Source organism: Sphaerodactylus townsendi, linkage group LG02 (assembly GCF_021028975.2).
Source record: "Sphaerodactylus townsendi isolate TG3544 linkage group LG02, MPM_Stown_v2.3, whole genome shotgun sequence".
Taxonomy (NCBI): domain Eukaryota; kingdom Metazoa; phylum Chordata; class Lepidosauria; order Squamata; family Sphaerodactylidae; genus Sphaerodactylus; species Sphaerodactylus townsendi.
In genome coordinates this window covers 169,315,972-169,329,438 of record NC_059426.1, presented here as the reverse complement: position 1 = coordinate 169,329,438, position 13,467 = coordinate 169,315,972, and the positions used below count along the sequence as shown (strand labels likewise).

At 45.7% G+C, this 13,467-nt stretch overlaps 1 protein-coding gene across 1 annotated transcript in view; it reads left to right on the top strand.

Annotated features, from left to right (window-relative positions):
- SYNE2 (spectrin repeat containing nuclear envelope protein 2) overlaps window positions 1-13,467 on the top strand; it is a 260,281-nt gene that overhangs the window by 78,268 nt on the left and 168,546 nt on the right. Inside the window, 7 exon segments of the mRNA XM_048484653.1 lie at window positions 1,934-2,202; window positions 3,710-3,878; window positions 7,172-7,327; window positions 9,510-9,650; window positions 10,459-10,641; window positions 11,467-11,604; window positions 13,033-13,218. Coding sequence (XP_048340610.1) covers window positions 1,934-2,202; window positions 3,710-3,878; window positions 7,172-7,327; window positions 9,510-9,650; window positions 10,459-10,641; window positions 11,467-11,604; window positions 13,033-13,218 — 1,242 coding nt within the window.

Here is a 13,467-nt window from a genome sequence, read left to right as displayed (position 1 = left end):
CCAATTAAAGGCCGATTACCCACTGGAGTTGTTCCCTGCCCTCGCCCTGCTCTGGCGTGGAAAGTCGCCGCAGAAAGTGAGAAGTAAGGGGAAGCACATTGGGACCAGAAATCTTGCCCCAACGCGCCTCCTCTCTCAGCGTTCTGCAAAGAGTAAGCGCATTGGGGCTAGATTTCATGCCCCGATGCACTTCCGGTCCCACAGTGCCCCAGAGCACCGGTGGATAATTGGCCAAAGATGCTAATTTGATGACACAAGCATGGCTGGCCCACAATTATGGAACTACCTCCATAGGACGGTTCCCCTGGCCACTTCATCGTCAATCTTCAGGAGGCAGTTGAAGGCCGTTTTAAGTAGAACTGCATTTTGATTGGTTTAGCTTTTATCATTTAGACCAGGGGTAGGGAACCTGCGGCTCTCCAGATGTTCAGGAACTACAATTCCCATCAGCCTCTGTCAGCATGGCCAATTGGCCATGCTGGTAGGGGCTGATGGGAATTGTAGTTCCTGAACATCTGGAGAGCCGCAGGTTCCCTACCCCTGATTTAGACCATAGGTGTCAAATTCGAGGCCCTCCAGATGTTATGGACTACAGTTCCCATCATCCCTTCCAGCATCATGCTGGCAGGGGATGATGGGAACTGTAGTCTATAACATCTGGAGGGCCACGAGTTTGACACCTGTGATTTAGACAGTCCCGATTGGATTTTTTTTTAATTCTATGACTTACTTTTAGATTTTGTAATTTTCGTTTTTATTGTGTTTTTATCATTTGTTATTGTCTATAAACAGGATGCTAAGGTGATATTGTGATGAGCAGCAAATATTGTAATGATATTGTAATGTATTGATTACCTACTGGTCAGTCATTTAGCCATTGTTTAAATGGTAGTGAGCAAGTACATCAGAAGGTATAAAGCTAACTTGTTTCAGCGGAGAAGACCACACGGACAGAGAGAAGTAGGATGGAAGAGCAGAGGCGAAAGGCAGCTAACAAACATTGTAATTAAATAAATAATAAAGCAGGAATGGACCGTCTTTTATTTTTGAAATCCGTTTTATTTTTATTTATTTTATTTTTGAAATTGACGTGTAAAATAAGACTTTTAGCAGATCTTTTAGTAGTCTTCTGCCCCATCTCACATCCCTCCCTTGTGTCACGTTCCCAGTCTTGCTTGAATAACAGGCACCGATACTTTGGTAACAGAATCCTTATTTTATTGATAGCAATCGTAGGTATGTAACTTAAAAAAATTGTCTGAATTGGTCAGCTTTTTACAAGACACCAATTATATGCTTCTAGCGGTTCCCCTTTTTCCTCCCCCTCCCACCTTAAGTGAGCCAGCTGCCAGGAATTGGAAGATAAAGGGCGGAGAAAGGAGAGAAAGAGGCATACACATTCCAAAGGCAGATAACATTTGTGACTTGATCAATGGCGTAGGAAGGCAAAATGGCGCCAGGCCCCTATGCCCCCCTGTGGCACCCCGTGCCCCCTGCCCCACCGCTTCACCCCTGCGTCCCCCCACTTAACTTAGTTCCTCTCTCTTGCCCCTTAGTTCCTCTCTGCTGCAGCCTGGTGGGAACTACACTTCCCATGAGACCTTGCGAGCTCCAATTCCTGCAGAGGCTTTCCTGGGGGGTGGAGGGCAGGGGGGCTTGCAAGGTCTCCTGGGAAGTGTAGTTCCCACCAGGCTGCAGGAGAGATGAACTAATGAACCTTTTCAGCGATTTTCCACCCCCCATGTGACCCCAATGGCGCGTGCCCGGGGCAGGGTGCCTCCCCTTTCCCGTTGGTGCTACGCGACTGGTCTTGATAACTTTCTTTCTCAGGCCAATAGCACGAGGAGAAACTCTTACAAACAGCATGGCAGGGCCCAAGCTACATTGGCTGGGGTCATGACATCCTGTACCTCTTTCTGTTTTTTCTGTTCAGATTGAGCGAGAGACAATCATTCTAGACAATCTTCAGGAAGATTTACCTGAAAATCTCAAAGAGAAAGAGAGATTCACCAAAGAGGAGCTGCAGGCGTTTCTGGAGTGCGTTAACTCTTACGAGGACAGTGTGAACGCAGAGGAATTATTCCTGCGCTTAATACGTCACCACGCAAGTCGCATTCTAAACATCCCTCAGGATCCTGCTGAGCAGGGAGAAGGCATTCCCGTAGTCAGGGAAATTCAGCTCATGAGAGATCGACTGAAAGAGTGAGTATTTCTGTAATACTTGTGTGGTTTGTAGATTTTATTAAATCACTTCAGCAGATAACTTCAGCTTCGTGTAGTCGGGAAGTCGGGTATCTTAAAGATCGCCTTCTCTTCTGTGAATGTGCTCTGTGGCTGGAATCGTCATTGGAAGACTTGCCTCTTGTGTGACCTCACTTGTGTGACCAGATAAGTGAGTAGCAGGAACAGGGCCTTCTCAGTCGTGGCGCCTAGATTGTGGAGCGCTTTGCCCATCAAAGCTGATCTGGCTCTGAATTTACAATCTGTTAGGTGCCAGACAATTACAAAAACAATTCCAGGCTTTTAGATGGATTGTAACCCTGTCAAGCCAACAGATTTTCATCCAAGGCCTTGCTTTTGTGCAACTGCTATATTTTAGGATATTTTACTGTGTATTTTCCTCTGCTGCTCTTTAGAATGACTTTGCAGACCATTACTTTTAATCTTTTAGTTGGATTCTGTTTTAACAGTGTTACGTGCTAATTTTAATCTTTTTTTTTTGCTTCTGTTCTGAATGTTTTTGAAGTGTTATATTGCTTTTTTATTTATAAAACTTATGTTGGAAAGCCCCTTGTAGATATATGTACAGAAAGAAGGGAGTGAGCATTTTCAATAGATAAATGCTCACGTGTGCCTTGAAGTTCTCATGCGCATGCATTGAAGTGTGGTCTCCAAATTGCAAAATTAAAAAAATAATCCAGAAAAATATTGGTCTTAATACTTTAAAAGATGAAGATGGGCATTGGCTTTCAAAGACCGCAATGAAAGGTTCAGACTATATGGTTGATTATTCAGAGAACATTTACGTCAGGACTCTTCTCTGTACAATGGGCTTGCAGAGGGCTCTCCTCGTGTTTCTCTGTTGACATGCGAAAAGGCAACCCAGTGCCTGTCCTGAAGTCTCAGCTGATCTCTCCTTTTGCTGCTTCTCTTAACTCTGCCCATCAACAGCCTTAAAGGCACAGATCTCACTGATATTCTCTTCTCCTTTCCTCTACGCACACTCTCTCTCTCTGGCCCGTTCCGCACGGGTCATAAAGACTGGCTTGAGGCCGGTAAAAACGCCGTTGTGGGGGAGGACTTTGCACAACTGACTCAGGCAAAACCACAACAGCCCACCTCCCCTACAATTGTGTTTTTATGACTTGCTCAATGAGCGAGTCTTTTGAAAAACGGCGGTGTCCACCCAGTGCCAAGCAAACAGCACTGGGTGGACACCGCCGTTTCCCCCACACCGCTTTAGTTCCCCTCTTACTTTCTCTCCGCTGCCGTCACCCTGCAGAGCCCAGAAGACACGCCTCCTGGCCTCCAGCCCCGGAGGCGTCACAGTGGCGACAGGGGTGTGTCCTGGCCTCTGCAGAACAACGGCAGCCAAGAGAAGGTAAGGGGGGACCTGAAGGAAGGGAAAGCAATTATAAGCCACACTGAGGCACCTTAAAGGTAGAGAAAAATCAGGGTATAAAGTCAAACTCTTGTTCTTTTGTCTCAGGCTCCAACAAAAGGCTCAGAAAAGAAAGGATGTTGCGCGGTCAGAGGTTCAAGACCGGGCCCAGGCCAGCGATGAAATCGATGCTGTGAAGAATTCGTTGCAAGACACTATGGTGTTGCTCCATGGTCTGGACTTAGAAGCTCTCCCTGAAAGGACAGCAAAACTCGAGGTTGGTTGTCTGTCTGGGTTTTTTGGAGCAGTTACATACTTCTGGGACGGGACCTGTGAAGAAGCTTTGGCTTATGTATTTATTTATTTGCATTTATCCCCTATCCTTTACCACGGTCCAGGGCAGGTTATCATAAAAGCCACACAAGAGTAAAACCCAACAACAGTAAAATCACAATAACAACCCATCCTAGAAACCCCCAAACAATCTAAAATCTCCAGCAACCACCACACCTACCTACCCACCTACCAAAAAGGGGACGGGTATATGGACATGTCGGGGGCTCCTCCCTGTGGGGAGCTTTCCACTGAAGAGAGGTTATGGCTCAGTGGAAGAACCTCCGCTTGGCATGTAGAAGGTCACAAGTTCAATCCCCATCATCTCCAGCTAAAAAAGACCAGGTAGTAGGTGATGTGAAAGACCTCGGCTTGACACTCCAGAGAGCCACTGCCAGTCTGAATAAACAATACTGATAAGAACATAAGAACTAGCCTGCTGGATCAGACCAGAGTCCATCTAGTCCAGCACTCTGCTACTCGCAGTGGCCCACCAGGTACCTTTGGGAGCTCACAGGCAGGAGGTGAAAGCAATGGCCTTCTGCTGCTGCTGCTCCCGAGCACCTGGTCTGCTAAGGCATTTGCAATCTGAGATCAAGGAGGATCAAGATTGGTAGCCATAGATCGACTTCTCCTCCATAAATCTGTCCAAGCCCTTTTTTGAAGCTATCCAGGTGAGTGGCCATCACCACCTCCTGTGGCAGCATATTCCAAACACCAATCACACGTTGCGTGAAGAAGTGTTTCCTTTTATTAGTCCTAATTCTTCCCCCCAGCATTTTCAATGAATGCCCCCTGGTTCTAGTATTGTGAGAAAGAGAGAAAAATTTCTCTCTGTCCACATTTTCTACCCCATGCATAATTTTATAGACTTCAATCATCTCCCCCCTCAGACGTCTCCTCTCCAAACTAAAGAGTCCCAAACGCTGCAGCCTCTGCTCATAAGGAAGGTGCTCTAATCCTTCAATCATCCTCCTTGCCCTTCTCTGCACTTTTTCTATCTCTTCGATATCCTTTTTGAGATGTGGCGACCAGAACTGAACACAGTACTGATCTTGTTGGGTTGATGATCTGTTCAGTATAAGGCAGCTTCATGTGTGTTTGGTATACTCCCACTCCCATTTCTGAGCTTCCAGCTTTTATGTCTGAATCTAGAGTCCAGAGGAGGGTGGCAAAATTGTCAAAGGTCTGCAAAAGTCCCTACAAGGAGTGACTTAGGGAACTGGGGATGTTTTCCCCTATCATCTTTGTTCTAGCATTAGTTTGCTAGACCGTGTCAATTTCTTGTCAATTTCACTGTGTGTAATTTTTTTTTAAAGAAAGCCTTTCAGATCTTCTGAATTGATGGACAGAAGGGTGGGAGGTACTGCTGTGGTGTGGGTGGGAGAAGGCAGGGAGGAACGTGAAAATACGAAGGAAGCTAAACACATGCTGATCTCCTTCGCTTCCCCTGCAAAGGGGAAGAAAAGTTGCACTTTCAGAGTTTTCAGAAACTGGGGACTCTCTGATCTCAAGGCAGGGTGACTACTGGAAAGGAGGAAACGTGTGTATAACGGAGAATCAAACCCAAAGGGAATGTACGCTCAATGTGAAGGAGGCTGCAAGTACGTAAATGGCCACCGTTCTCACACCCCGTACAACATGAGAGGTTGTTGGAAAGTATAATTGGAAACACACTTTTGTGCCTTAAAGTTATTTGAAAGACAATTTCAATGGGTATAGTTTTCCTCCTGTCTGTATGACCTGCTCCCTGCATCCAGCTTCCTTCTTTTCACAACTGTTGCGGAGTCCGGATTTCAGTCCTCCGTTGTCTTTGCTCTGCTGACGTTGACAAAGGATTGAGACAGTCTTTTATGCAAACATATTTACAGTGCAGTTCTAAGCAGCGTTATACCCTTCCAAGTCCATTGACCTCAGGAACCATTGCTTTCACATCCTGCATGTGAGCTCCCAATGGCACCTGGTGGGCCACTGCGAGTAGCAGAGAGCTGTACTAGATGGACTCTGGTCTGATCCAGCTGGCTTGCTCTTATGTTCTTAAGTATATCTGTTTAGGATTACGCTGTCAGAGAAGGGAAGAAGAGGTTTTGTAATACTTTTTTCACGTTTTCTTGTAATGCAGAACTGCTCCCAAGTATTTATCATTTAAGCCAGCAGGTTCTCACAGGTTCCCGAGAGTAGGTTACTAATTATTTGTGTGTGATTTTGCCACGTGATTTTTGCCTTACTTACGCCTCTCCTCTCAGCAGTAGTGTGCAGAACTTGAAGCAGTCTAGCAGGAGGTGCACCGGCGTGCGTGGCAGCCTGCGCCTGCGTGCATTCGTTTCCTGCTCAAGAACCGCCGCAGCGGCTGCATCCTTGCCACAGCCCTGCCCAGGAATGCCCCACCCCTGGAATGCCCAGCCACGCCCCCTTCGTGCCCCTCCCAGCCCCATTGGCGCTACGCCACAGTTTGAATCCCACCACCATGGGAACCTGTTACTAAAATTTTTGGATCCCACCACTGATTTAAGGCTCTCTTAATTATTTAAAAAAAAATGCTGGCACCATCCTAAAGATTGGCTGGTTGGCTTTTTGGCTTAGTTTGTAATGTCTCCAGGCTTTGCGAAAGATAATTGCAAATAAAATGCATTTCCCAGATGGAAATTCTAAACAATTCTCCCTAAATGTGTTTCCTTTCTGATGTTTTCTGTCCAATGCCAGAAATCAGATTCCGCCTATAGACTGCAAGCAATAGATGATTGTCAGGTCTCTTTGACTGCATGAAATCGATATTCTTCTTGCAGAACTGGAAGCTACTGTTTTGCCAGGATGTTTTATTTAAGTACACAAAAACAAATGCTCCAGATTTCAAGTCAACTGCTTTAAGCAGCCCTTTATTGTTGCCAGAATGTTTCACGAGTGGGGGGTGAATGGGGGCGGGGTGTGTGTGTCGTATTTTTGTTCCTTTTTTAGCAAAGGACATGCTATGAAGCATTGATCACAGAAGTGTTTTGATGTGCTTGAGTTATTATTTCATCTGCCTTGACAAGACAATGACATGGTATCAGGTTTAATGTACTCTTTGTGGGTTGAAAAGCATCATTGGGCCAAACAAAGCGAGCATCTCTCAGGTTTAATCTGCTTGCCTTGCGTAATCAACCGAAGCTTTGTAACACACACAAAATGGCCCATCGGTGATCCTAAACACGATGTGGGGAGGAGAACAAACTACGACTAAATCTTTCAATTTCTTAGGAGATCCAGAGAGCCATTGAGAGCCAGAAACAAACTTTTGAGCAGATCATGGATGGGCTACGGATCAAGTACTCTGAAATGTACACAATCGTTCCTGCTGAGATTGAAAAACACGTGGAAGATTGCAGTCAGATTTTACAGGAGATAGAAGAAAAGGTAAAAGCCGCATTTATTTATTTGGAAGTTCCAAACAGTTTTTTCCAGCCTCCAGATTGAGAATGTCTATATATTCTACTGTTTGTTGTAGGTTTCATAGGATTTACAGGGTTTTTTTGCCACCCAGGCATTATTTGTGCTCATTCCTGGGGGGCTGCAGAGCTATTTCCTGTTCCGTTTATTAATCGCTTATCCAGGTTCTAAGCAGACTGAGACCTGAGTAGCTTTAACAGTTTAATAGAATTTCAAGCTCTTGAGACTGTTCCATAGTTCCCAAAGCATGCATGGCTAGTTGACCTTCAAACATTCATATGCAGTAAGAACATAAGAAAGAGCCTCCTGGATCAGACCAGAGTCCATCTAGTCCAGCACTCTGCTACTCGCCGTGGCCCACCAGGTGCCTTTGGGAGCTCACGTGCAGGATGTGAAAGCAGTGACATGCTGCTGCTGCTCCTGAGCACCTGGTCTGCTAAGGCATTTGCAATCTCAGATCAAAGAGGATCAAGATTGGTAGCCATAAATCGACTTCTCCTCCATAAATCTGTCCAAGCCCCTTTTAAAGCTATCCAGGTTAGTGGCCATCACCACCTCTTGTGACAGCATGTTCCTAGAGTATGTTCCTTTTGGAAATGTCGGTCAGCTTAATGCAAACGTTGACTGCATTTCCCTACTTGGTAATGACACAGGACTATTGTGAAGGTGGTTTTAACCATTTTAGTTGTGTGTGATTCTATTCCAATTTGCAAACGTTTTGTGATTAGAAGCCAGGAATAGTCCTTCTAAAGGAAAATAAGGCCCTCTCTCTTTTCCCTTAGCCTCAAAAACCTGTTTAAATGGGAGAACAGTAAGAACAGCACAAATCAGAGTGTTTGGTCTTGACCCTTGGATCAATAAATAGACTCTGGATCTGTTGACCAGTAGAGTTTATTGGAAGGTAACGAAGCACCTGGCTTACAGGAAGCCAGTTCTGCCAGACCTGAATTCAACACTCCTTTTATCCAGCACCAATCCCCCCTCCCATTTTCCCAAAGAATGTGAGAAAGAGTTGCATCAATGCCCAGGCACCCCCATGGAACAACGGAAACATCCCTTTTTTCCATGAGAGTAACTCGTCTCAAAGATCAGCCTAGTTATCTACCAAGCATGTGAAACCATTACAGAAAGATCATTGTAACATTAATCAAAAGGCCAAGAAAGACCTGATGACAGAAAAAGGCCAAATGGCTGATTATCCGCTGCTGGGGTTCCCTGGGCTCACCCCTCTCTGATGTGAAAAGTCGCACCAACAGTGCTCTTGCTTTCCCCAGGAAAAGCGAGAAGTACGTGCGGGGCAAGAGGAAGCGCATCGTGACAAGAAACCTTGCCCCGATGCACCTCCTCTCTCGGTGCACGCCTCTGTGCTAACGGATAATCCGCCAATCTGTCCTAGAACGGATGGAATATTGATATCTGTGGAGAATCAGTAAAGGAGGCGGGGGGAACAGAAGTCACCTTGCTGAAACCCTTTAGAAAATCCTGGAGGACAGTATTTTGAATAGAAGAAGAAGAAGAGTTTGGATTTATATCCCACCTTTCTCTCCTGCAGGAGACTCAAAGGGGCTTACAATCTCCTTGCCCTTCCCCCCTCACAACAAACACCCTGTGAGGTAGGCGGGGCTGAGAGAACTCTGAGAATCTGTGACTAGCCCAAGGTCACCCAGTTGGCATGTGTGGGAGTGTACAGGCTAATTTGAATTCCCCAGATAAGCCTCCACAGCTCAGGCGGCAGAGCTGGGAATCAAACCCGGTTCCTCCAGATTAGATACACAAGCTCTTAACCTCCTACGCCACTGAATAGTGGGATTTCCAGATGATTCCCTTCTTTCATGGTGAGCCTCCACCTTGTTAAAGACACGTTGCTCACAGTAAATATTTCCTGATGAGTGTATTTATTTATTATTTTATTTATTGAAAATATTTATTAGCTGCCTTTCTACTTTACGGAACTTGAGACAGCTTGCACAATTAAAACATTGATGTCCCACCTTTCTTATACTTCAAAGCGACTCACAATATTTGACTCTTGAAGAGAGGGGAAAAAAAGAACCCAGTTGAAATATCTGAAAGTATATGGTTTTGTCTCTGGATTTCTATCTGATTTTTCCTCCTCTGTTTTGCTTTTTTTCTGGTTTTGTTTTGTTAGGTCAGTACTGAAGTCCTGAAAAATTCCCCCCACTACACCACAGATAAAAAAATAGAAGACATTAATAAAGGCCTCCAAGCTGTTGAAAACATGTTGCAGCAGAAGAGTGCAGACGTCACCAAAGCCAAAGATATACAAAAGGTAATGGCCTTCCCTGCTTTATTGACTCCAATGATGAGGGTCCTTTTTGCCTTCATGGACTGCCAATGTGAAGAAAAACCTGGGGAAGATAGAAAGTGCACAGGTCAGCCAGGAGAAGCTACTTGCTAGATGTATTGGATACTTTCCCCTAAGGCAGGGGTCGGCAACCTTTAGCACCCAAAGAGCCATTTGGCCCTGCCTCCCCAAAGCCCGGCCCGGCCCCCGGCCTCCCCAAGCTCTGCCTTCAGCCAAGCGGGCAGGATAGACAGCAGTGGCGACGCCAACAAAGGCAAGTTGCACTTGGGATGCAGTGAGCACACCTCCCTCCCTCCCTCCCTCCCTCCCTCCCTCCCTCCCTCCTTCCTTCCTTCCTTCCTTCCCTCCTTCCTTCCTTCCTTCCTTCCTTCCTTCCTTCCTTCCTTCCTTCCTTCCTTCCTTCCTTCCTTCCCTCCCTTCTTCCTTCCTTCCTTCCTTCCTTCCTTCCTTCCTTCCTTCCTTCCTTCCTTCCTTCCCTTCCTTCCTTCCTTCCTTCCTTCCTTCCTTCCTTCCTTCCTTCCTTCCTTCCTTCCTTCCTTCCTTCCTTCCTTCCTTCCTTCCTTCCTTCCTTCCTTCCTTCCTTCCTTCCTTCCTTCCTTCCTTCCTTCCTTCCTTGGATGCAACCCGGAACCCTTTCATGTTCGCCTAGTTCCTAAATTAATCTTGCAGGTGGCTCCAAAACTATCCCAAATGGTAGCGTTGCTGAGGAATCCCACTTTTTGTTGATACTTGTTAATTGTCTTAACTGGAATGTTCTGTCTGATGCCTGCAGAGGATCTGGGATTTGCTGGACCTTTGGCATTACAAAATGAACGAACTGGATTCCGAAGTTCAAGACATCGTAGAGCAAGACCCTTGCCAGGGCCAAGAGCTGATGGACCGCTTGATGATCCCGCTGCAGCAGTACCAGCAAGTTTCTCAGCTTGCTGAGCGCAGGACGACTCAAATAAACAGGGTGAGAGACGGCCGAAGGGGATGGTGCCGTGTATGAAGAGACCAAACGATATTTGTTGCATGAAATGCCGTGAAAACGGAAATGTATCTTCTTACTTCACAAGGGAGCGTAGGGGGAGCATGTGTTCACCTTTTTCCATCCATTTCCACGTATTATTGTATTTAAGTCTTTTGGCTCACAAAGACCCTTTCCAAACAGGCCAATAAACCCGGGCTAACGACGGGATAAAAGAGGAATTTAAAGAGAGGCTGGATGGCCACCTGACAGGAGTGCTTTGATTGTGCGTTCCTGCATCGCAGGGGGTTGGACTCGATGGCCCTTGGGGTCTCTTCCAACTCTATGATTCTATTGTAGGCAAGGAAGCGCTATTTCCTTCCTATGTGGGCCGATGTAGAGGGGCGTGTGGGAAAGGGTCATGTTTCGTTCTATCAAGGTGGATGTCCATGTTTTATCTTTTTTCTTTCTGCCTCCGGTTATTTCCCTCATACCCTTCTCCATCTCTTACTGATTTCTTCTCCTGCCATTGTGTTCCCAAGCGAGGGATCAAAAACGTGGTGCCGTTTGTGAGTGGGACTGTCACCACCAACCGCATTGTTCACGCAACAGGACAAATTTTGCAACATTAATCATGGCCCCTTCCGCACATGCAGAATAACGCACATTCGATCCACTTTCACAATTGTTTGCAAGTGGATTTTGCTATTCCGCACAGTAAGATCCAGCTGCAAAGTGCATTGAAAGTGGATTGAAAGTGCATCGTTCTGTATGTGCGGAAGGGGCCTTTGGGCCCTTATGCAGAATCACAGGGGATGTTTTCATTTCAAGGCTGCCAGCAAGATGGAAGCAAGCGACGAACTCGTGAAGAGCACCCGTGCTTGGCTCGAAAGCACCAGCCGTCTGCTGACGGAGGAGGCCAAGAGCGACTCCGCAAAAGAGTTGAATAAGCATGCCAGTGCTCTCCAGGTAAGAGGAACTGGCGCTTGGGGCCCAAGATTAGAAACGTTGCTTGGCCTTAAAGTGCACATCTCCTACTTCCCTTGCATATCTGAACACCTGGTATCACTTAAACTTAAATAAGTTTAAAAAGTTCAGAAAACAGTGGAACCTGGAGCCTGTTCCATGATTCTGATCCAGATGTTTGGGCGTGTAAAGTCGCCACTATCTTGAAGAGTGCAATGTCAAGGTTAGCCCAGATAAACTCAAAATCACACACGTTGCACTCTGGCTGTGTCCAGTCTTATATGTTGATCTTACATATAATTAAACAACTTAACGCTTCTATTTGTAATTACATTTCCTTATTTCTCTGACAAAGTTCTTAAAGATACAGCATAAGGCTTCCAACCCTTGTAACTAAACATAAATAATCACTTAGTCCATTCAATTCTTTGTTCAGAAACAAAACTTCAGTTCCGTATAGTCCATGGTCCAATTCAGTAGGTTCTACATAAAAACGTCTTGCGCGTATAAAACGTTTTTCGTACGTCTTCCTCAGTATGCCAGTGTGTTCACTCCACTTCCATGAATGGACTAAGTGATTATTTATGTTTAGTTACAAGGGTTGGAAGCCTTATGCTGTATCTTTAAGAACTTTGTCAGAGAAATAAGGAAATGTAAATACATATAGAAGTGTTAAGTTGTTTAATTATATGTAAGATCAATATATAAGACTGGACACAGTCAGAGTGCAACGTGTGTGATTTTGAGTTTATTTGGGCGTGTAAAGTGCCATCCGGTGGCAGCCAGCCTGCATTAACCTTTCATGGTGTTTTCAAGGCAAGAGACAACAAAAGACGGCCAAGGGGCTGAAATGCGTTTAGGCCTAAAAATGTTGCCTCAGACTTTATGTGTTATCATGTTGTGATTTTCATTGGCGTATGTTTGGGAGCCCGTTTGGGGCCTTTTACGATATTTTGACTTTAATTTGAAATAAAGAAGAAGAGTTTGGATTTATATCCCCCCTTTCTCTCCTGTAGGAGACTCAAAGGGGCTTACAATCTCCTTGCCTTCCCCCCTCACACCAAACACCTTGTGAGGTGGGTGGGGCTGAGAGAGCTCCGAGAAGCTGTGACTAGTCCAAGGTCACCCAGCTGACGTGTGTGGGAGTGCACAAGCTAATCTGAATTCCCCAGAAGCCTCCACAGCTCAGTTGGCAGAGCTGGGAATCAAACCCGGTTCCTCCAGATTAGGATGCACCTGCTCTTAACCACTATGCCACTGCTGCTCCTCTGTATTTTTGCTGCATAGCAGTTTCCATTTTAGAAGGCCCGATTACCTCATAACCTTTTGGTTCTTTGTATCTGAGTGTGAAAGTGCATCTCCTTAAGTGTTGGTTTTTTTAAAAAAAATTGTTTTAATCATCCTCCTCCTCCTCCCCCACCCCCTCCCCAGATGGCATTGGAAGATTCAGAACAAAAGCAAAATACCCTGAGAGCTATGTACCCAGAACTGGATGAGTTGTCCGCTTTGATCGAAACGGACAGCACGGTGAAGCAGCTGCGCCAAGTAAACGAACAAGTCGCAGCCTTACAACAACAGATAGTGGGAATTCTCCCACTTATCCAACATTTGGCCGATGTAAGTGTGGGTTGTCTGTAGCAAGGATCTGGAACCTAAAGATTTGGGCCTGGACCTGGGGAGGTTACATTTTTGGAAAAGGAGGAACTCTTCCATTTTAGTGTTCTTCCAACCTGGTGTAGCAGTTAGTTTGTCCCCTTGAGTTTCTGGAGGTGAGGCAGGATGTCAGTGTTTCAAATCTTGGCCAGCATTCTGTTATCCATGGCAATTAAATATATCCTTCACGATGAGGCAACTTACTTTTAGGTA